We start from the raw sequence: 21,736 nt of genomic DNA, 5'->3' as shown, positions 1-21,736 counted from the left end.
TTTTAATTTAGTACATATTTTTTGTATAATATTCTCACATTTATTCAAACACATGGTAAAGTCAGTAATGGAAGGCAGGATAATAGAAAACTAAGAAACCTGAGATGCAAATGCAATTCAACATGTTTTTCACTGTGCTGGAAAGAAAAAAGCCTTGGACATGGTTAAGTTCAACTATTTTCAGATTTTTTTTTTCTTTCTTATGATCTTGAAACTGAAATGCTTGACAATGCTTCAGAATATTGAAAGGCTGGTTACACCCAGTCACATTTTAGTAGTTAAGTCCAAAACACTGCTGAAACGTTTAAGGCTATGCTTTGGCAAATGCTATTGATATTGTAGCATTGTTTAGCAAGTAGTCTTCCAGATATTTGGTCATTAACTTAAGTTAGCATAGCTAAAAACATCAGAAGTCATTAAAACAGGGTGAATGTGAATCCCTGACGAAGGATAAACTCATACACAACCCCGGTATCTTCACCAGTGGCTACAAATCTGTATGTTATGTAAAAAGGCAGTGAAAGGACAGGATTTTATTTTCCACCTTTGGTCATGGCGCATCATGGACAGATTGTTTAAGAGACGTCTAGTTGGAGCTCTTTTCATTCTTTTCATGCAAATCAATGTGATTGACCTCTCTCACAAGAGAAACAGTGGCCGCTTTGTTATAAACTCAATCTGAGTCCTTGGTCAGGACTGCAGCCGTTTCTTAGCCACATAAGCTCTGGTGACTTGGTTCATGATGACGAGGGCACTGAGAGCAGGGCAGAGAGCTGACAGATACCAGGTGTGTTCCCTGACAGAAGCAGTGAACCAGGCAGAGCGGAGGCCGAGCAGCAGGCTGACACTGCCGAGCAGGTAGCTGACCAGTCCGGAAGCTGCGTGGTATCGTTTCAGTTTGGCCAGCGACCAGCCTTTTGCCAGGGTCTGGTAGATGAGCGGTACGGCTGCCAGGGACTGCAGCACAACCACACAAACTGTGAGCAAGCCGAGCAGGCCGTGCCACGAGGTAAAGTGAGCTTTACCATTCAGGAATTTGTTGTAGGAGATGGCTGCCAGGCCCAGAACTGCACAGGACACAGAGAGGCACTGCAGAATCCAGTGGACACCACCTTTGACCTTGTGTGGAAACCTTTTGAGGGGGGAGCCGTGGGGGGAGAAGACTAGTATGGCCTCAGTCATGAGAAATGAGAACTGGAGGAAAACAAAACATGCATGTTTGGGTTAATTGGTGACTCTAAACTGTCTGTAGGTCTGAGTGTGAGTGTGAGTGGTTGTTGGTCTCTGTCTGTCTTTGTGTGTTGGCCCTGTGATGGACTGGTGACCTGTCCAGGGTGAACGCCGCCCTCAGTGTGAGCTGGGATTGGCTCCAGCAACCTCTGTGACCCAGAGATGGATAAGCGGTAGAAGATGAATGAATGAATGAAAGATATTTCTTCATCTGCACATTTTTTTTTTATTTGTTTCACTTTATTATTGTCAAAAAGCTCCAACTGAATTTGAATTTTTGGCACAAATTACTTAATGTGAGCTCAATTATCAAAATGGTTGAGTCATTTTTGTCCATCAATCTATCTACCAATCTGCTACTATTTGTTGATTTATCATTCAGTTGAAAAGGAAAAAAATTGCAATTTAACTATTTTAACAATATATTCTTTTAGTCCTTTCAAATGAAAATGACAAAAATCTGAGGTTTGTTGGACAAGACAACCATAATGGAAACATTGCATTGCCAGTGCCGAAAATTTGTGGCAATTTGTCCACTTGATCATTTTTTTACACAATGAATAGAGAAAATGATCTATCTGGTTAAGCACTATAATAACTTTAGACTTAAAAGGTCCAACTTACAGCCAGAGTCATGAGGAAAGGATGCCAGGAAAACAAACCTGAAATAAACACATGAGTGAGTGAGTGAGTGAGGCAGAGGCGTGATTGTGAGTCTACAGTCAGATCCTGGACTCACTTGAACCGGGTCGGGACAGAAGTCCGATGAACAGACTGAAGCCGATGCAGATGAGGTGGATCAGCGCTGCTGAAGCGGTTCCGGTGGAGCAGCAGATCCCGGACTCGGTGAGGTGAACCATGTTCAGGACCTGGTGCTGCAGTTTTCATCAGACAGAGGACCGGAGACTGAATCTACACAGTTTTGGGGGAAATCCGGTCCACAGTTCCCTCTCAGATGTGTTTCAGAGTGAAGAAACTACTACTTCTGGTCAAAGGTTTTCAGAGTAAAGGTAGTCTCACTCAGTGAATCAGCGTGAGCCGGCTCGTATTGTTTCGTCAGTGCTGTACACGTGTGATCATTACACAAACAGGGACGAACAGATCTTTTTGCCCCACATCTTTTGTGAGAAGATGAGCAAATAAGCGATGACAGCTTTGTGGATTTTCAGGCTCCTCAGTTATACCAGACAGCTTTTCTTTATCATCCCTTTCTTTTTCAGTGTCTTGTTGAATACAGGGGGGTTGTAAAAATGTTAAACTCTGGAAATGTGTACTGGTTTGGTGCTTTTATTTTGGAAGCCAAATCTCAGGAAACCTTGTTTTAAATCTGGCAATTTCAGGCTCCTTGTCCAGCTGACGTGGAGGGATCATGGAGAGATCATGGAGAGACTCCCAACAGCATTTAAGGTGGAAAGACTTCAGTGGTTCAGTTCAGTGTTGTATTTTATTACAGGGAAGGACCTTTGTTATTATGGCCCCGGCACCGAACTGTGCCAAGGCCCTAAAGGATCCTTTGGCGATTTTATTATTATCATTATTGTCCTTTTTGTCGGCCTTATCGGGGAGTTAAACATTCCCCAAAACTCAGGAAATGTGGACAGCGTGAAATGTCGAGATTTCATTGGTATCATAAATGTTCCTAAAATGGCTCCAGGGTGCCACCTTCTGTTGGGCCCTTCGCTCAGGATTGTCGGACAAAGACAAACATGGCTCAGGAGGAGTTACACAAAAAGTCTGAAGGGCCCACAACCACACTCCAACAGGAAGTCACTCTGAAGGACCACGCCTCTTAGATGACCGGACACACACACTACTCTCAACAAAACCTTTTTTTTTTTAAGTTCTTTAAGGCTTTTGGATGGGGGTCAGCCTAGGGTCCAGTCCAGGGGCCTCCAAGTAGCACAAGTGTACAAGAGCCAGTTCATTGCTGCTTGCAGCTTAAGTTATATATATATAATTATTATTATTGACTTGCCCAAGCAGGAAAGTTAGTTTGGGGTTTGGGTGCATGCTGTATGTCAGGTTTATATGTGATGTCTCAGGCTGATGCTGCCTTCCTAATCCTCCAACACAGCACACTCTCTCTGTCAGCTGTTCATCCGTCATTGTGCTCAAATTACTCTCTAATAAGCTTGTGACTGCAGGGCAACCACACACAGGCCAAACAACACGCTCATTCAGGGTAACTCTCTCTCTCTTACATAAGCTGCCACTGTTTATTTAGCTTGTCTGATTCTTTGTTTATTTTTTTTCCAGAGCTAGATTTTGTGTTAGACCTGGGAAAAGGCCTTAATTTTAACCTGTAATCAGGTAAAGCTGGTCACTTGTGTCGTCCAGGTGATGGTACTGAAATCACACATCAAATATTTTTAGGAAAGGGAATGTAAATTCTGGTCCAGTACCTTTACTGAAGTATTTTCAGGTACTTGAGTGCTTCGGTTTTATGTAATGGAAATTGTATTTATTCAGATTTTTCTGTGTTACTTCCATTGATGGAGTCAAACTAATATGACGTGAAGAAAGTCAACATCAACATTTAAACTCTATGAATTGAAATATTCAGACATGCTGATCTTCAATACAACTTTGGCAGTTTTGGAGCCACCACCTAAAATATGAAATCTGCATTATTGTTTATGAGAAGTTATAGTCATTCATTCATCTCTTACCATTGTTCCCCAGTGGGAGGTGCTGGAGCCAATCCCAGCTCTCATTGGGTGAGGGCGGGGACATCCTGGACAGGTCAGCAGTCCATCACAGGGCCAACACACAGAGACACACAGAGACCAACAACCACTCAGACCTACGGACAGTTTAGAGTCACCAGTTAACCCAAACATGATGTCTTTGGACGGTGGGAGGAAACACACGCAGGCACGGGGAGAACATGAAAACTCTGCACAGAAAGGCCCCAGGCCGGGAATCGAACCCACTGCTTTCTTTCTGTGAAGCTATCTATGATGCTGCGTGAATAAACCATGAATGGGAGACATTGGTCCCATGACTCCTGTCTTGTTTTTACTTGCAGTTTTATCGCTATCACCCAGACTGTGAGATCTTGCTTCCACCTTTCTACAAATAGACTGACTGAATTTAAGTGGCTTTCATTATGAAAATGGTATTTCCTAATCTGCCGAGAGGTAAGGCCCCTAATCAAAGGCTCAACAGTTCATTTCAAACTGACATAACTGATAACATGTATTGGATCATAAAAGTAGCCTGCATCATACTTATTTAAGTCCCTTTCTGACAAATTCTTACATGTTTTTTGAGATGTACTTTGGGCAATAGATGATGAAATTCTGTTTATCCAAAGAGATCAGAGAAAGAGTCAGCATTCACCTTTGATCTGTTCACGAATGATAGCCTTCTTTTCCTGTCCTTCCTGTCCTTGTGATGCAATCAGACTGATTAATACATTTATTCATGAATGTCTCAGGCATTTTTTAAATAATCAATGAAGACACAACAGTCCAGTGTTATTTCATAACCTGGTAAATTATTATATTTAATATTAGTTTCCTCTATAAAACCTGAGCAAATGATGGAATGATCAACGACAAAGATAACGTGCTGTTAAAAAATATTAGGCCTCACAGCCTCCGTGATGGTTGACCTGAGGTCTTTTCCTGAAGTGAGAGAGCAGGGATTGCTTGCTCGCTGCCTCTCTTCGGGATGCTTTGCTGCACATTCGGGATTAGACGGTAATCCCGGACTCTCGGTGTGCATGCGCAAACAGTCTGCTGCGAATTCAATCCAAACCGCGACCGCTGAAATAATCTGCTCATCTGATGGAGGATCTGCTGAACTGAGGTAAGGTGCCTTTCTGACGCTTTTCTCTGAGCACACGGTCGGACTGTTGCCGTCAGAGGAGTTTGTTTGCAGACCGTCCCGCTGGTCCAAGTCCTCTTGGTTTGGGAACAGATGGGAGTTTATCGCGGAAATGAGCGGCCTGTCTGAAAAAGCAGGGTCCCTGTTACAGTGTGCTGTTGTCGCGCTGTGGGAACGGTGTGGTGACCCAGTTGGCAGGAGCGGCCCGGGTTGTTCACATTCACATCACAATGCAGCTCCACTTAAAAAACTCAGGAAACTTTCACATTCACCTGTGGCCACTTTGCACTGATTCTTATGGCTCCATCAGACAAACCCACTCAGTTTAAGTTCTGTTGGCAGAGAGAGTGTTTTGTGTCCCTGCCTGTGCTTTCTTTTTTTATTAGTGGAAAGGATTTACTAGTAGGAAGTGTCACATTTAAGGCTGTTATACATCAGATTCCCACGAATCCCACAAAAAGATCCACAAGACCTCACATCTGCTATCACTATGTCATCATATATGTGTTATGTGTATTATATCAATGTTAAATATGATCACAGATGTAATATATCAAAAGTAAGTCATTCATTATGCAGTACAGTGAATGGCATCTGTGATTGACTTTGAACTTATTAAATATTTTATGAATTGCTTATCAATTAATCATCATGTTAGGGTCATTGAACAGATTTTCTTATTTTCTCAATGAAATGTAAAAAGCAGCCTAAATTGCAAATACAAAAATAAAGTAGCGCACATGAACAGTAAGTTAATGTATTTAGTGATGTCACTGCCACTGCTTGCCGGACACTCACCACCTGCACATTTTGTAGAGAAGAGCTAAAGGTTTTATTAGTTCTTACTGAATCATTAAATTAATAACTGAAGTCTGTTCTGTGTCTTCACATTTTAACATATGAAATTATAGCTACACACTTTTTCAAACAGGCAGTTTTCTGTAGAGTACAGAGAGTTATCCTCGGATTGCGTCGGATTATATTTGTCATCTTGTCCTACATTTAACATAATCATATGATTCCTGGTGTCAGATTTCTAAAGCACATAACATAATGCCACACAGACATCATTTCAGCAAATTCTTGTATGTTAAACTGACCCATGTCATAATGTGCACGGACATTTTCACTGTCTTACAGCCCCTAAGGATTGATTGGCTGCTTGTCTTCTGCACGGCATGCAAAGCTATAAGTGGATCAAATTAACGTGGAGCTTTTTGATCCAAGCACATCTCATCAGAGCCTGACATCCACGACACCGTCCTCAAGGACAAGTGTGAATTCTAATGCTGTGTTTTATCCGACCTGGATCTACATCCACTATTTCATGGACTACAAATTCTGACTTGACATGTCAGCGTCTGTATCAAGGGCAAGATGTCTAAATGTGAGCTGATCGAGCTGCAGGACCTCAGTGTCAGCGATCCCATAGAGCTGGCTGCTCCTGTAGCTCGCACTGCCCCGCCATCTGTAAACCTGGATCAGCCCTGCACCTTCAATGTTGTCCGTCTGGTTGGGGACAGCGTCAGCATTGAGACGCCTGGATGTCACAAACTAGCGGCTGGAGTGGGTCATGACTTCCATCCCTACAGTTACACTCATCTCACCTGGTGTGACCTGTGTGGAGAATTCATCTGGGGCCTTTATAAGCAGAGTTTACGTTGCACCAGTGAGTACTTCATGATTAAGAGTAATTTAATTTGTTTAAAGGATGAGTCCAGTAACCACATTCTGTGGTTGTGATATTATAATATTGTTGGTGTATCCAAAGCTTACTGCACTGTCCCATAGAGCTCCATTGTATTAAAAACAAATGAGTGAGCAATGCAAGGCTGCACTGACATACACTGAGATATATTCCTTCATTAGCATGACCACACATAGATTGTAGTTTATTTTTAATCAAGCCCACACCCACTCTCTTGCTGTTAGTAACCCCCAAACAACAGTAGCCAGCTGCAGCTGCAATTTATTTAAATACTTATATAAAAAAAACTGAAGATCAAATCTGATATAAATTTTAAAAAATGTACCTGTTTGGAAGTAAAGCATGGGATTGGTGTCATGAGCCACAGACATAGTGGGGCAGCTGGAATTAGCTGAAAGATTGATTAATAGATTATTGGCTGTAGCATTTTAATATTTTTCTTCTTCATTGCAGTTAGAAAAATGTAGAGTAACACCAGGCTTATGCTATAAGTTTGTTGTGTACACGATGGACATGTTTTTTACTGCAGGCAGTGACCTAAAAAGCAAAAGCAGGCAACCAGCCACTGAATCTTCATTGCATGAGAGGGGACAGCTGGGTTTTTCTGCCTATGAGACTAGCAATGGATATTGTGAATCGTTGCTTATTTTGTAAAGACAAAGGGTGTTAAGATAAAATAATTAACCTCATAAAAATAGCAAAAAATTGATCCTAAAATTACATTTAAAGCAGCTCTGAAACCTTTGGACCTTTTCAAAGCTCCAAAATAGTCCTCACTTTCAAATGTTGAGCATTTCCAGAATGCAGGATGCTTCTGTTATGTTTTCCAGCCATGAGAAACGTTATCAGTTTTTTCCAGTCTGAAGGAAGGCCTGGGGCCATGTTTTAACTGGGTATTTGCACAGACATCTCTGTTTCGCTACATCGTTTGACTTTCGGCATTTCTGTGGCCTATTGAAGGGCCAGTACAACAAAAGAAATAACTTTACTTTACTGTTGGGTTTAGAAACAAATAGGTGAAGGGGTGATAGCAAACTATAATCAATTAATAATTTAACATCCACCGCGAGCAAATCTGTTTTTTACAATTTGAAAAATATTACTATGTTTCTTATGTAGCATTGATACTGAATTGCGGTAAATGTGATTTGGGTGATTCTTCTAAGCACAGAGACAGATTACTGAACATAATCTAGAGCAGAGGTCTTTACACAGCTAGAGTTGACCAGCAGCCAAAGCATAACTGAGAACGTAAAACCCTCTAATGGTCTCAATCCCTCTCTCTCTCTCTTTCTCTCTCATTCTCAGACTGCAATTACACTTGTCACTACCGCTGCCGACCGTTTATCCACCTGGACTGCAGCACAGATGGAGGTTTGCTAACAGATCAGGCAGATTTCTCTGTTGACTCCGTCGAGACAGACACAAATGTGGTGAGGAAAAGAGTTACAATCACAATTTTAATTTGTACTTGTACACAACTAGGGCTTCATTCCTGTAATTTTTATACGAAAGAATTATTTTACACATCATTTTCCAAGAAAAATACATTTAAACTGTGACCGAATGATTAAACTATGGAACCAAGCAAAGGTAGCTACAGAGAAAAGTAATTCAATCTCATTTCTGCCTTCGTTCATATTGTGCAGCTGGGCAGGTCAAAGCAGATGGAAACAACCAGATTGTCCACACTTGTCCTGCGGTGTTTCAGTGTGCCATTTGTCCCCAGAGATACTGGGTTTATGACCTATTCACTGTCAAAGCATCTATACAGAAGCTAATTTAGGAGAGAGCTGAGCAGAGTGGACAACTCAATGTCACAATAAAACAGCTGTCCTTATTATACAACATGACACTACTTATCATAAAACAGCTAAAAACCCAGAGTCTGTGGACAGCTGATCAGATGATTCTAAGGAAGCTTTTCTGTGCATTAGTTTCATTAATAAGCTTTTGCTCGAGTTGTGATTATTTTGTCATATTAATATGAACACATTGATAATTCTTTTTTCATCATTATCACAGTCCAACCTTACAACCTATAACTTTGTAGTATTCATTGTCCTAAACTATATTTTTCCTGATTTAATATGATCTTAGTGGTTGGATGCTAGGCGCTGAAGGGAGGCGAGAAAGTAGAATGGTTTTGGTGGAGTCATAATGTGGATGAAATTGATACCATACATAGACTATATGTATGGTGAAGAGCATTTTTACTTTCCTCTCACACACATCTGAAAGAAGATCCAAACATCAGGAGAACAGGCTAATTTAAGCAGCTGTCATTGGGAGTCAGCTGGCTCTTTGGGTGTCTTTGTGAAGTTTTATTGTCTGGGAGGAGCAAATGGAGGTGCTAAAGTGAAAGAGCTGTTAGTACGGTCAGTCTTCTGCAGACATTGGAATGACTGGAGAGCATAAAAATCTGGATTTCATCTTAAAATAGAGGAGATGATAGAAACCTTAAAGTGTCCAAATACTGGCTCATCTGGACATTCGAGATGACCTGGGGAAGTAGAGGAAGTGACTCTCTCCGCAGCCAAGAGGACAGCGGCTCATTGCTGGACTTGTACTTTACTGCATCTCCATCTTTCTTTGCCACATCAAAAGTGAGGCTATTGAATTGTCCTGTAGTGCACAGCTATCCCTTTGTGTTTGGTGACAGTGAATCGTGTGCAGCTTAATTTGAAAGTGTGACTGACTTTGTCCTACTTTTACTTCAACTCTGTCACTTTCATTTTATTCTTAAAGCTCATTAGTGAAGACCTTCTGCTGACAACATGTGGGCCAGTTTCTGGACTTCCTGTTCTTTATTTTTCAGGATGACCAGATTGAGCTGGGCAAACAGGAGTTAAGTGTTGGTGAGATTCAACAGAAAGTTAAGGAGTACAATGCTCAGGTCAACAGCAATCTCTACATGATGGTTGTAAGTGACTGTTTTGTTCGACCACTCAGGCATGAAAAATTGCTCCCTGTCCCTGCTACACATCTGTTTTCCTTGCAGAATAAAGATGGATTCTACACTGGTTTCATCAAGGTCCAATTTCAGTTACATCGACCAATTTCCCTCCCTCCTCCTCCAAGTGTCTGTACAACAGAAGAGCAGGTTCAGCAGGATAAACGGATGAAAAGGCGAACATCTTTCTACCTCCCTAAAGACACTGCAAAGCACCTCCATATAAGTTCCCAAACACGGGTACGGGAAGTCATTCAGGCATTGCTCAACAAGTTCACCGTAGTGGACAACCCAGCCAAGTTTGCCCTGTTTGAACGCACTGAGAGACAAAGCCAAGGTAGCACTCTTAATATTATGTGTTCAAATGAAACAAAACATCCCATCAATTATTGAATTATGTTTTTTGTTTCCCCTCTAGTATACATGCGGAAATTGTCTGATGATGAATGTCCACTCTACTTGCGCTTGAGTGCTGGCCCCAGTGAAAAAGTCCTGAGTTTGGTTTTGAAAGAAAATGAAACAGGAGACGTCAATGTAAGTTTCCATCCGCCTCTTAGAATGATTATATTAGTATTTTTCCAAAATATTATAAAATTGCTCTGGCCATATATGCACCACTACAACTAGTGTAAAAATGCTCTCCTCCACAGTGGGATGCATTTAGCTTTCCAGAGTTGTGCAACTTTCTGCGAATCCTCCAGCGCGAGGAGGAAGAGCATGTCCGGCAAATTGTGAAACGCTACGGTCTTGCAAGAGAAAGGATGAGACAGGCCATGTCGAGGATTACTACTCCTGGTTGACTCTGAGTGATGCATCTGAGATTATATTTACATCAAGAAGAGCCTTCTGCCATTTTAAAAAGTATCATGGGCCAATCTGAGAATTTACAGCTATGCGAAAAGGAGGACATTTTTGAATAATGGTTGTTTAACAAGCAGGAAAACTGCTGTCATATCTCAAATGATCCTACTAAACATTGTGACACTTTTATGTTATGAACTTATTTTTTTAAGAATTACTATCAGCTTAATTAATTGCAGTTTTATATATAAAAGAATAACATGCTGCTTGATTATTTATAGAAATGTTAGAATTTTTTTTTATTATTTTTATTTATCTGGTTTATCTTCAGGACATTTTATGTCACATTTAGTTTCATTTAGGCTGTTTTTACGTTTGAGCTGGACAGGTTAGAATGTGAATCACTAACATGATTATCTAATGAGAAGATGGCATTAAAGCGTGTCACTTATCCTCATTGTGTTGATTTTAGATTTTACATTAGGCACAAGGTTTGTTTAAGTTTTGTGCACTAAAGACTCACATGTAATCACTGATCGTTGTATTCCAACTACATGGTATTTTATATACATCAATAGCATTTTTCTCTGGACATCTTTTCCATAATATAGGATCCTGTTAGTTTGAAATCATTTAATGATGGGTTAGGGTTAGATGGCCGTCTTAGAAAGCCACACCAAACAGAAAAGCAGGTCTTTGTGGACCTTTTCTCTCACGGGTTGTTGCTTTTTAGTTGGAATTGCATCATTGTGTATAATGCCGCTGTATGTTGCTGCTTTAAGAGTTCATTTCTTTTCAGATAATACGTAAAAACCCAAACCATTACAAACATCCCCAAAGCGTCTGATCCTTTTCTTTCTAGCTGTCCGCTCAACACACACAGCATGTCCAGGTAGTTAGCAAGTGGGTACGTTCACAGCGGTTTTTGTTTGTTTGTCTCGTTGTTGTAGTGCCTGTACAGTTGCTGTGGTTGTGTAGTTGTACAGTTTCACACTCCTGTCCGTGGGGCGGCGGCAGCTCACCGCGACGCGGCCAATCCGAACGGACCGACGGAGACGCGCTACGTTAGTTAGCATAAACAGCTAGCGTCATCACCGACAGTGTGTCTGAGCACCGTGTGGCTGCAGAAAAGACAACACCGAGATAAAACTCACACCAGCACATCTCTCACCTGTGAGCAGATCGCTGTAGGTATGTTTCCACCCAGCCTGCAGCGACGAACGCAGATTATTACCGGAGCTAAAGACGACAGCGTAGTTTGGTAAACCAGGCATAAACAACCCGGCTAGTGCTAACAGACGGCTAATTGTCTGTGTGTGATGGTTATGTCGGCAGCCGGGACATAAAAGTGACATGACGGAGACTAAACACACATGTGGGGACGCCGGGGACATGTCTGCCAAGGTTAGCTAGCAAAATTAGCTGCTCCTCTCTCCAAATATCATAATGTCACCGAGACTTTACGAAGAGCTGACTAATGTTTCATGTTCATCAGTCTAACCAATCTGAACAACGACCCAAGGAAACGTTTCAATAAAACTTAATTGTCTGGATTGTGCTGATGTTAGTGGGACACACACACACACACACACACACACGTATGATATATAATGACTAGAGGTCAACCTATTACTACACACACACACATACGTGTGTGTGTTCTATTGCAACTCATATGGCTTTTTCTATCTTTGACATTTTCATATCTCAAAAAAAAAAAAATATTTCTGAGTAAGAAATACATATTTGTCCAACTTATCTTTTTCTATGTATTTATTTGAATTTATATCACCCAAAAAAAAAAAAAACAGCTGACCTCTGACTTTTGCCGTAGGTTTATGTGCGACTATTATAGGTTTTCGGTCCTGAAGGTGACATCTCATCGAGCACAGTAACGCTGTAGAACCACTGGCAGTCCTGAGACCCAAGAAAATAATGTGCTGCAGCTGAAGATGGGTGGTAGCGGCTCCAAATCCAAAGGATTTTGGCCTTTTTCTGGCTCAGGTAGTGCGGATGATCCAACCAAAGATGGAAATGGGCAGTCACTGGCAAGAGTTCGAAGTTTTCACGGTGCAACACCGTTTGTGTTTACTAGACGAAGGTAAATAAAGCCCCAGTCTGATGTAACTACATTTCACAGTAGACTGAGTCATTTTGTCTTACATTTGTTGTTGTTCTTGTAGTAGTTGTGTTTTGCATCACATTAAATGGTCTTGTAATTGACAAGCCATGACAACCTGTCATTTTTACATTTAATGAATGTTTTTAGTGCACATAAGTCTATTATGTATGAACAATTAAGTTGTTCCCTTTCCTGCAGCTCTATGTTCTTTGACGAAGATGGTGACTTGGCCCATGAGTTCTATGAAGAGACAATTGTGACAAAAAATGGACGTAAAAAGGCCAAACTGAAGAGGATTCAAAAAAACCTAACACCTCAGGTAAGGAAATCATAACGGTAAGCTCAGCTTTTTGTCTTCAGCTACACTTCTCTGGATTATTAGTTTATACCATTTAAATCTCTCTTTTGTGTCGTTACAGGGAATTATAAAACTCGACCACCCTTGTATTCATGTAGATTTCCCAGTTGTCCTCTGTGAAGCCTGATGACTGCCTGAGGAGTGTCTCAGATTAGCCACTGTGTCAACTCCGTCCTCTGGCTACCCATACAGCTGGAAGCCTGAACATCCTTTTAAAATAACATGTTCTATTGACATATTTGATGCCCTTACATGGACAGGCCAATGCAATGTGTGCTGAGCCTTGCATGTGACCTGTTTTTGGCTTGTGTGCATACACAGAATAGGCTGGTGTCGTGGGTCTATAAGGGTGCCAAGTTGGCAAAAGCTACTCAGTTTACACATCATGATTTGTGTGCATGTATGTGTGAATGTGTGTGCAGACATGGATTGAAATGTAACCATCCTCAGTCCTGCTGAGGGTTGTTTTCTGGTATAATTCACTGAACTCTAGGAGTTCAAGGAGAATGTAACCAGTTCTTTCTCCTGTCACAGTCATATGTAGACCAGGAAAGTTTAAGTGTACACTTTAGTTTTTTGACACCGCCACGACTTGCTTTTATTATGCATGGAACAGGATCTGCTTATTGGTCACAGCAGAGGGAGTTGACAATCAGTGGCCCACAAAATCTAAAGTGGGTTAATGTCATATTATCGTTTTTGATGGACTTCGGTGACCTCAGAGCCACACATGTACACGGCAGCGTTGAGTCCAATAAGATATCCTGTTGTTTTTTTGCTGCTTTGGCATACTATGTTTTACTTTTAATTTATAACTGTTTTGTTTCTGTTGTTTTTTTGTTTTGTTTTGTTTTTTTGTTTTTTTTTCAAATACAATATGAAATGCTAAACTGTGTCATGACCCTTTTCTATACTCATACATTATTGTTGTATAGATTATCAAAGTGCATCTCCTCTGGGGTGAAATACTTTAGAACAATCTCTGATAATAATTGATATAATACCAAAATATGGGTATGGATTAATTTTTGTAAATGTTTTTGATGAAACAATTTTTCTGCCTTCCATATAAATAGTTCCATCACCTGGAGTTTTACTAATTTGACAAGTAATTTGTAACCTGAATCAAAATCCAGGGAAGGTGAAGGAAGTTTCTGAGGTCAAACATGGTTTTCCAGGTCAAGCCACTTGGTAAGAGTTGTTTGGCAAACTAATAAGAGCAGTTTGTCAAATAATCTCTTATAACGAAGCATATTTTACCTTTTCATCAAACGTTGCCAATTCTAAAATGAACTGACAGGATCCATGTAGTGCAAACAATGCCCCTGACCTCCAGCTACGATGATCTTATCCACCTGCGGAGGAAATTGTGAAGGCAAACTATTGTTTGGACATGAAGTATGTGTATGTGTGTGTTTCCACTAATGAGGTAGTGACAGCCATCAACAACGTTTCCATGGGAAAGGGATTTCTATAAAGCCTTCTGTTGTATTGGTCTCTTTTGAGGATGAAGAGGACTGCCAAAATCCACTCCACTTTATTGCTTCCACGAAACGATTATACTCTGTACTAGTCCTCTGGGCAAGTACCCTTTTTCAGGAGAGATGTGGAAGTACCTTTTGCTTACTTTTGCAAAGCTGTAATAATACGTAAGGCAATGAGATGAAATACAGCATCAGGTAACAAAAAATACTTTACTCAGCAAACTGCCCTAGTCTAGAGAAGCAAAATCGTGAAATTTAAAGATATGCCATTATTTATTAGGACCATTTCAATTTTCAGTTTTTTACCTTTTCAAATAGAATGTGTGAATTATTTTCAATATTTACAAACCTGCTGTAAAAACAGCAAAAGCAATCAACAATCTGTAGTTTTGCGTGCATATTTGACGTTATAAAGTTATTATGATCCTTTGAGGTAAATTGTGTAAAATGCATACTTTAATGTAAGCAACTTTATTTCTTGAGAGCTTAACATGAAGTCATTCATGAACTATCAGATGTACCATCACTTCCATCTTGAACTAATAATACACTGCATAAAGCATGTATACAATATTAACTCACAAGAGCCACAAGTTTTATCATCTATAGTGTAACTGTAAATGTCTAAATCAGAATTTTGTTGTTGCTGTTGCCTACTTCTTATGCTTCATGCCTGGAGTAAAAACTCTCATGGTCAATTGGTCCTTACAGGCTTTCCTTACACACATCAAATGACGAAGGCTCCACTTTCTTAAATATGTCAACTAAGACCTAAATATCATGGGAAAGCCTCAAGCTGAGAGTTTGTTCTGTTTGACCAGTCAATGAACTTTAAACTGCATATATTGTGTATAAATCTGACCACATCGGAAAGGCAGGCCAAAGGGTCACTCTTTGAAACTCCGAAGCCCTTTTCTAAAAAGAAAAGTGGGCAGCACTGTGAGGGGTTTTGCATACAGTATGTAAAATAGTGGTCAAGCAGAGGTGGAGTCTCTTGGCTATTTAACAAAAGTCAGTGGTGGATTTCAACCAAGAATATATGACTGGTTTGGTTTCCTCTGTGAAAGGAAAGTGATAATTGGACAGACTAATAGGACTGTTTGACCTGTATGCATCCTGGTTCCACACCTGGAACAGTTTGTATCATCTACTTTCATCTGAAGTGCAGTGAGAAAGAGATTGCTGGTAAGACACACGTTTGAGACACATCTTCACTCTCCACCCAATATGAAAATTATGCTTATCTTTAGAAAGATGCAAGTGATCTGGAGAGGTTGTAATTCTCATCTGTATACAAAATACTTAGTTGCCATTAGCACTGCCTTGAGCGCTAAACTATTTCTTTCAGATGATTATATATTATAAAACACTTAAAAAAGGGGGGTCGCCTTTCTTCGTTTACTTTTTACTTTGATGCTTTTGGTTAATTTTGCATTTTTACCTATGTATATTTTTCACGATTTTATGGAATATTTGTCACATTGTCAGCCATCTCTGTTTAGACTGTAATCTATCAAGTCTATTCACCTTTCAGTAAACGGGAGCAGGACAACGTTGACAGGAGTGTGAGGGGACTTTTTTTATCTGGTCCTAACTTCTTCTATGGAGTCGACCGCGATCTTTATTGAGGGGGCGAGTTAAAGTAAAATGTAATGCATACTCAAATTTCTTACACGAAATGTAATGATATTGATCTAAAATTGTGAGTTCATATGTATTTCACTGAACAACCTCTAGTTCTATCGATAAAAAAGCCAAAATAAGCAAATTGTGTCCTTCCTGAATCCACAGCTTCTCCCCATGTCAGTGCCCAAATGGACTGAGCCGCTGTGAGTGAACTTTAGCCGTCGTCGTCGCAGTAGCTTCTCAGTTAGCTGTGGCTGGAGAATATATCAGACATCAGCATGGACTAACGGGACTTTCACTGTTAATTTTCACATGGCAGGGCTGTGGAAAAGTAATTTATGTGTCGGTTACATGAGTGGAATAAACCCCTGCCGTCGGCTTCATCGGAACAGGTCAGATAAAGTGAAGTGAACTGGAAAAAGAACCGTCCCGTTAGCTAACTTAGCACGTTTAGCAGTTCATTGAAACTTTCAGCCAGCTTTCTGAAGTTAGGTTGATTTTGGTCTCTGAATGGAAGCAGTTTAAACTAGCGTGAGAGAAGAGCAACTAACGGATAAACATTTTCTCTTACAGTTCACTTTACCAACGTTTACTTCACAGATTGTAATTAGAGAGATACAAATAATTACATAAGAAAGCTGTCTCTTAAACTGGATCTTGTGATACTGGTAACAAACTGGCCCTCTTTACTCTGTTATGGTCGATTCGGTTACCCAACAGTAAAAATGTATTGATTTATTATCGATTCCCCCAGTTTCAAGAAGGTAACTAGAAACAACAGGAAGCAAGGAAAAATATCTTTTCACGGGTGCAACGTTTGTGACAGATTAGTTCATTTCATTATCTGTGAGGATATTTGAAATTAGTATCAATTTTTGTCATGAAAATGCCTTCTTGTTTTCTTTTCTAGAGAAAGAGGAGAAAAGGTGAACAGTGACCATGGAAACTGGGTTTCACGCTGTCTTCACCACATCTGGCCAGCTGCCCTGGTTGCTACTGACTCTGTTTGCATTGTGGACAGTCTTATGTTCAGCTGATGTAAAGCAGACAAGACGGCCATTATATTCCCAGAAGCCGGTTCTTCTTGCATGGAATGCCCCAACGCAGGACTGTGCCCCGCGACATCGCGTAACTTTTTCTCTTGGCCAGTTTGACATTGTGGCGTCCCCCAATGAAGGCTTTGTCCGGCAGAATCTAACAATTTTCTATAAGGAGCGTCTCGGGTTGTATCCTTACTATGAGCATGGTGGCACCGCAGTGAATGGGGGTCTTCCACAGGTGGCCAGCCTCAGTCAACACTATGAAAAGATGCCTGAAGGTGTGCAGAAATATATACGTGAGCCAGAGGCAAAAGGTTTGGCCGTTATCGACTGGGAGGAATGGCGCCCACTGTGGATCCGAAATTGGAATAATAAAGATATCTATCGAAATAAATCCCGTGAAATGGTGGCAAAAAAGAATCCTAAGTGGACTCCAGAACAAGTTGCTAAAGTTGCCCAGCAGGAATTTGAGCTATCAGCCAGCAGATTTATGCTGGAGACTCTAAAACAAGCCAAGAATCTTAGGCCAAATCAGCTGTGGGGCTTTTACCTGTTTCCTGACTGTTACAACCATGACTACAGGGGTGGCCTAAAGAACTACACTGGCCGCTGCCCTGGCGTGGAGATGGCTCGCAACGACCAATTGAACTGGTTGTGGATGGAGTGCACAGCATTCTTCCCGTCTATATACATGGATTCTGTACTGAAGTCGACAGATTTTGGGCGTCTTTTTGTCCGTAACAGAGTGAAGGAAGCAATGCGCCTGGCATCTGTTGGGGATGGATTAGCCCGTCCTGTTTTTGTTTATACCAGACCTACTTACATCAATAATAAGATGGACCTCCTAACTGAGGTTAGTTGGTTAAAGCAACAATTCATTAAACATAGGATGTTGTGTAGAATATTTGGTACTATATTTAAAAATACAATTAATCTATGAATTCATTTTGATCAATCACTGAATAATTTAATATCTTTAAATGATTGGTTTGGCAATCGGCCACAAAGCTTAAATAGCAGTGAATTCATAGTGATTTGGAATTGAGTAGAGTAGCTTTTACTTTTTTGAAACAAACAAAAATAAAAAATGTTATCAAATATTTGAACTCAGTTAATTAAATAATTTCACAGCTTAAGTCTCTTGGGGCAAATTATAGGGTGCAGTACTGAACTGTATATGTACATGTTTTTGTAGAGAGATCTTGTTTCCACCATTGGTGAGAGTATTGCACTCGGAGCTGCAGGTGTAATCATCTGGGGAGACACATCTTATGCTAGCAGCAATGTAAGTTTGTCACATTACTGCTCTTATGTTGTTTAATGTCCTGGTGTTCAGTAATTTGAAGTTAACAGAATTTAATTTATCCTCCAGACCAGCTGCTTCATCCTAAATGAGTATCTTCGAGGACCACTGGGCCAATATCTCCTCAATGTTTCTACGGCAGCAGAGCAGTGCAGTCAGGTAGTGTGTAAATCCCATGGCCGCTGTCTTCGCAGAGTCCAAGACAGCGATGTGTATCTGCATCTTAGCCCCTTAACACACCGCATCACCAATAAAGGTGGCCAGCTGAAGGTTACAGGAGTGCCTGGCCAAGCCGAGCTGGCTCTTTTCCGCACACACTTCCAGTGCCAGTGCTACCAAGGGTACAGGGGTGAGGCTTGTGCTCAAAAAGAAAAAGGGCAGAATAAAGCCTCCTCTGTCTTTGGTACCTGGCCTCTTTGCCTTTTACTCCCACTAGGACTCCTCACACTGCTACACTAAGGAAACAGAGAAGTCCAAATTATTCACAGGTTCTGCCAGACCAGACTTTTCAACATAAAAGTTGTAGGATACTGTGCATTAGTAATAGTGATGGATCGACAGCTGCAGTCAGTTAATTCTGTCGTCATCTCCCAGTTCGTCAGGGCATTTTTATTCCAGCACACATCCAAAAAGAAAGAGTATATTTGTCTAAGAGGTGCACTGGAAGATCTGTGTCCTCAGGACTCCCAACTGGAACTCGTCTCCATCAAACAATATTCCAACTTGGGCTGCGCAAGTTAACACGTTATTGTTTAACACAATAATTAATAAACTATTATTTTATTGCAAATAAACACATTTTTTGATTATTAATTTTATTGTACGCTGCTCACTGGCTATGAATATACGTACAAACAAACCATGGGCCACAGGAGGTGTTGTTTGTTCATAACTATTGGGTTGGGGTGGGCGCCATCACGTGTCTCAGCCAGTGAGAGCATTTGGGGTGGGTGTTAGTCTGCTGCAGTCTAAAGGCAGGGACAGAAAAATTGAGAAAGTTCTGAATGGATATTTTCATTTAAAATCTCTTCCATTATTGACTCTTCGGCATAATAATACAATTATTGGCAAAAAAATTAGCAAGTAACTGAGTAAAATTTTGAATGATTGCAAAAATCTAAACTTTTTAACACATTTGCTGTGCTCCATAATGGCCCTGGATAGTAAAGACACGGCCACAAAACATTACACATTAGCTCAAAATGAAGACTATTGCACTCTGACCCCTGAGTGCTGAGTAGTAATTTAATTATGTACTAATAGTTACTGGCTACTCATGTATTAATGGAGTAGTGATTATGGAGTAATTTAATGGTTGGAATACAAATTAGTTGATAATGTGCTGCAGCTAGAGTGAGCACATCACCAAATGGCCTGTTGTTCACCAATGGAACAACATGATGCCGAAGCAAAGGTTTGAGAAAAAGGTACATTGATCCCCATTGCCATATAATAATAAGTTGATGCACTGCAGCAAAACGGTACTTTTAGGTATTGATGCCTAAAAGTTTGTCTGTCAATAAATCAAGTTAAGTCTTATGATATATTGCCTTATGAATAACATAATAATGCCACAAGTGATCAATTATTGCAGAAGCAGTCTGAAATTTCCTTCATTGTCTTTGACTTATGGACAGCATGGCTGGACCTCATGTTTACGTTTGGAAATATGCTTTAACTGGGCTATAACATACTTTTTTTTTTTTTATCCAGTTGATTTTGTCTACAGGTTGTGATTATTGTGTTTTGTTTTGTTTTTTGGGTAGAAGTCATCTCTTCTTGTCTGTGAGCACAGTGTTATATGCCAATATTGACTCCATAATGTCCATCAGGTCAGATCAATTAAGGCAAGTAAAGACAAATGTTACTATTTGTTTGATGCAAAAAGTATCCTCATATTTCCGTGGATGTCACTATAAGAATGATTCATGTTGAAAACAAAAAACGTTAAATTTCAGAATGGGGGTTTTTTGTATGATGTGTATTTACTTTCTTGCATTGTAGCTTGTGTCAGGTGGGCTCCTGCCAGTGACACTGTTAACAGCAACTGCTGTAGGTACGTCTTCAGTCTAGTAGAGCAAATATATGTGCCTGACCAAAGATAGCAGAACCATTTCAGATTTATAATGCAGTTTCTGGATTTAATCTGTAAGTAAGTGCTCAAAAAGTTTTCAGGTACTTAATAATTGTTCATAAACTGGAAAATGTAGTATCCCATAACCAGTATTGCAATACAATGCAATACTGTAGTTTTACTTTTGAATTCTGCACTTTAACAATTTTTCTATTGAGCTAGTTCTGGATTTAACTTGTGTACATGAGATGAAATTGATATTTTGTTGGTTACAGAGGCCATTAATGATACAGCGAATGCATTACAGTATATTTTGTGTTCATCCATTTAATGTGATCAGTGATCTGTTCACTGTGAATCTTGTCTGAACAGAAATGGGTGCTTGTAAGATTGTTACCCTTCCATGACTTTTTACTCAAGTCATTGTAAAATTATGCGATGTTTCATTTGTCATTAGCTTTGACCATAATTTGTTAAAACAAGGAGTGCTTAACAAATTAATCAAATTCAGCATAATAAGTGGTTTCTGCTGTATGCAAAGATGGAAAAGATATTAGCCATGTGTAATAGTAGCACACTACCCACAGTGTTCTCCTTAGATTTCGAACAGAAGCTAAATTCATATTTAGAGATAAATGGAAAAAGTCCTTCAGAGGAGGAATTTTGTGTTTTCTACGTGTTTTATGCTTGATATACAAGTATGTTAGGCACATATTGTCAATCATTTTCACCAGAATGACACTTACAACCTTGAATTGGCCCCGATGGTTTATTTCTAAAGATTATGATAAATAACCTTAAAATAAATTTCCATCCACACCAGTAATAATATCGCACCTACTGAGTAACTGAACTAAAACATCCAAAAACTACTCTGGCTCTCTTGACAATGTTGCAATTGCAAAGTTTGAGAACAATGTTAGAATTTCAAGTTTGAACACCAAATTGTAAAAACGTTTACAATTAATACTATGTTAAAGCACCAGTTGAATTACACCAGTGTTTATGTTTAACATAATCCCATCCCGCTTCTCAAGTGTTGCAGTGACATTGTTTTGTGTTAAGGAGTGTTAAGGTGACAAATGAACATAATTTAAAAGCCTTATTTTACCAAAGTGCATTGTTGCTATTTTTTGAGACCAAACTGGAGAAAAATAAATGGGTTTTATATTTAATAACATTTCATAGTCACCTTTTACATGAAAG

The 21,736-nt window shown here is 40.0% G+C and overlaps 4 protein-coding genes across 5 annotated transcripts; 3 read left to right on the top strand and 1 right to left on the bottom strand.

The window, feature by feature from the left end:
- Positions 1-25: 25 nt before the first annotated feature.
- Positions 26-2,176, bottom strand: cyb561d2 (cytochrome b561 family, member D2). The gene is made up of 3 exons (XM_029502474.1): positions 1,970-2,176; positions 1,855-1,892; positions 26-1,194 (listed from the first exon to the last, which is right to left on the bottom strand). Exons 1-3 carry the CDS (start codon positions 2,088-2,090, stop codon positions 691-693), a joined length of 663 nt encoding a protein of 220 aa, XP_029358334.1. The 5' UTR covers positions 2,091-2,176; the 3' UTR covers positions 26-690.
- A 4,262-nt stretch (positions 2,177-6,438) lies between these two features.
- Positions 6,439-10,522, top strand: rassf1 (Ras association domain family member 1). Its single transcript, XM_029502852.1, has 6 exons — positions 6,439-6,730; positions 8,078-8,202; positions 9,588-9,692; positions 9,771-10,059; positions 10,141-10,256; positions 10,373-10,522. Exons 1-6 carry the CDS (start codon positions 6,439-6,441, stop codon positions 10,520-10,522), a joined length of 1,077 nt encoding a protein of 358 aa, XP_029358712.1.
- Positions 10,523-11,604: 1,082 nt separating this feature from the next.
- Positions 11,605-13,849, top strand: tusc2b (tumor suppressor 2, mitochondrial calcium regulator b). The gene is made up of 4 exons (XM_029502616.1): positions 11,605-11,714; positions 12,358-12,624; positions 12,844-12,964; positions 13,065-13,849. Exons 2-4 carry the CDS (start codon positions 12,476-12,478, stop codon positions 13,128-13,130), a joined length of 336 nt encoding a protein of 111 aa, XP_029358476.1. The 5' UTR covers positions 11,605-11,714; positions 12,358-12,475; the 3' UTR covers positions 13,131-13,849.
- Positions 13,850-16,355: 2,506 nt separating this feature from the next.
- Positions 16,356-21,736, top strand: hyal2b (hyaluronidase 2b). Of its 2 annotated transcripts, XM_029502023.1 has the most exons (5): positions 16,356-16,505; positions 17,024-18,006; positions 18,349-18,438; positions 18,526-18,615; positions 20,223-21,736. In XM_029502023.1, the coding sequence occupies exons 2-5, from the start codon at positions 17,053-17,055 to the stop codon at positions 20,268-20,270; spliced, it is 1,182 nt and encodes a 393-aa protein (XP_029357883.1). In that variant the 5' UTR covers positions 16,356-16,505; positions 17,024-17,052; the 3' UTR covers positions 20,271-21,736. The 2 variants fall into 2 exon arrangements, with proteins under 2 accessions (XP_029357883.1, XP_029357882.1); XM_029502022.1 differs by having other exon boundaries at positions 18,526-21,736.

Source organism: Echeneis naucrates, chromosome 5 (genome assembly GCF_900963305.1).
Source record: "Echeneis naucrates chromosome 5, fEcheNa1.1, whole genome shotgun sequence".
Lineage (NCBI taxonomy): Eukaryota > Metazoa > Chordata > Actinopteri > Carangiformes > Echeneidae > Echeneis > Echeneis naucrates.
Note: the sequence above shows the minus strand (reverse complement) of the source record. Positions and strands in the feature narration are given on the sequence as shown.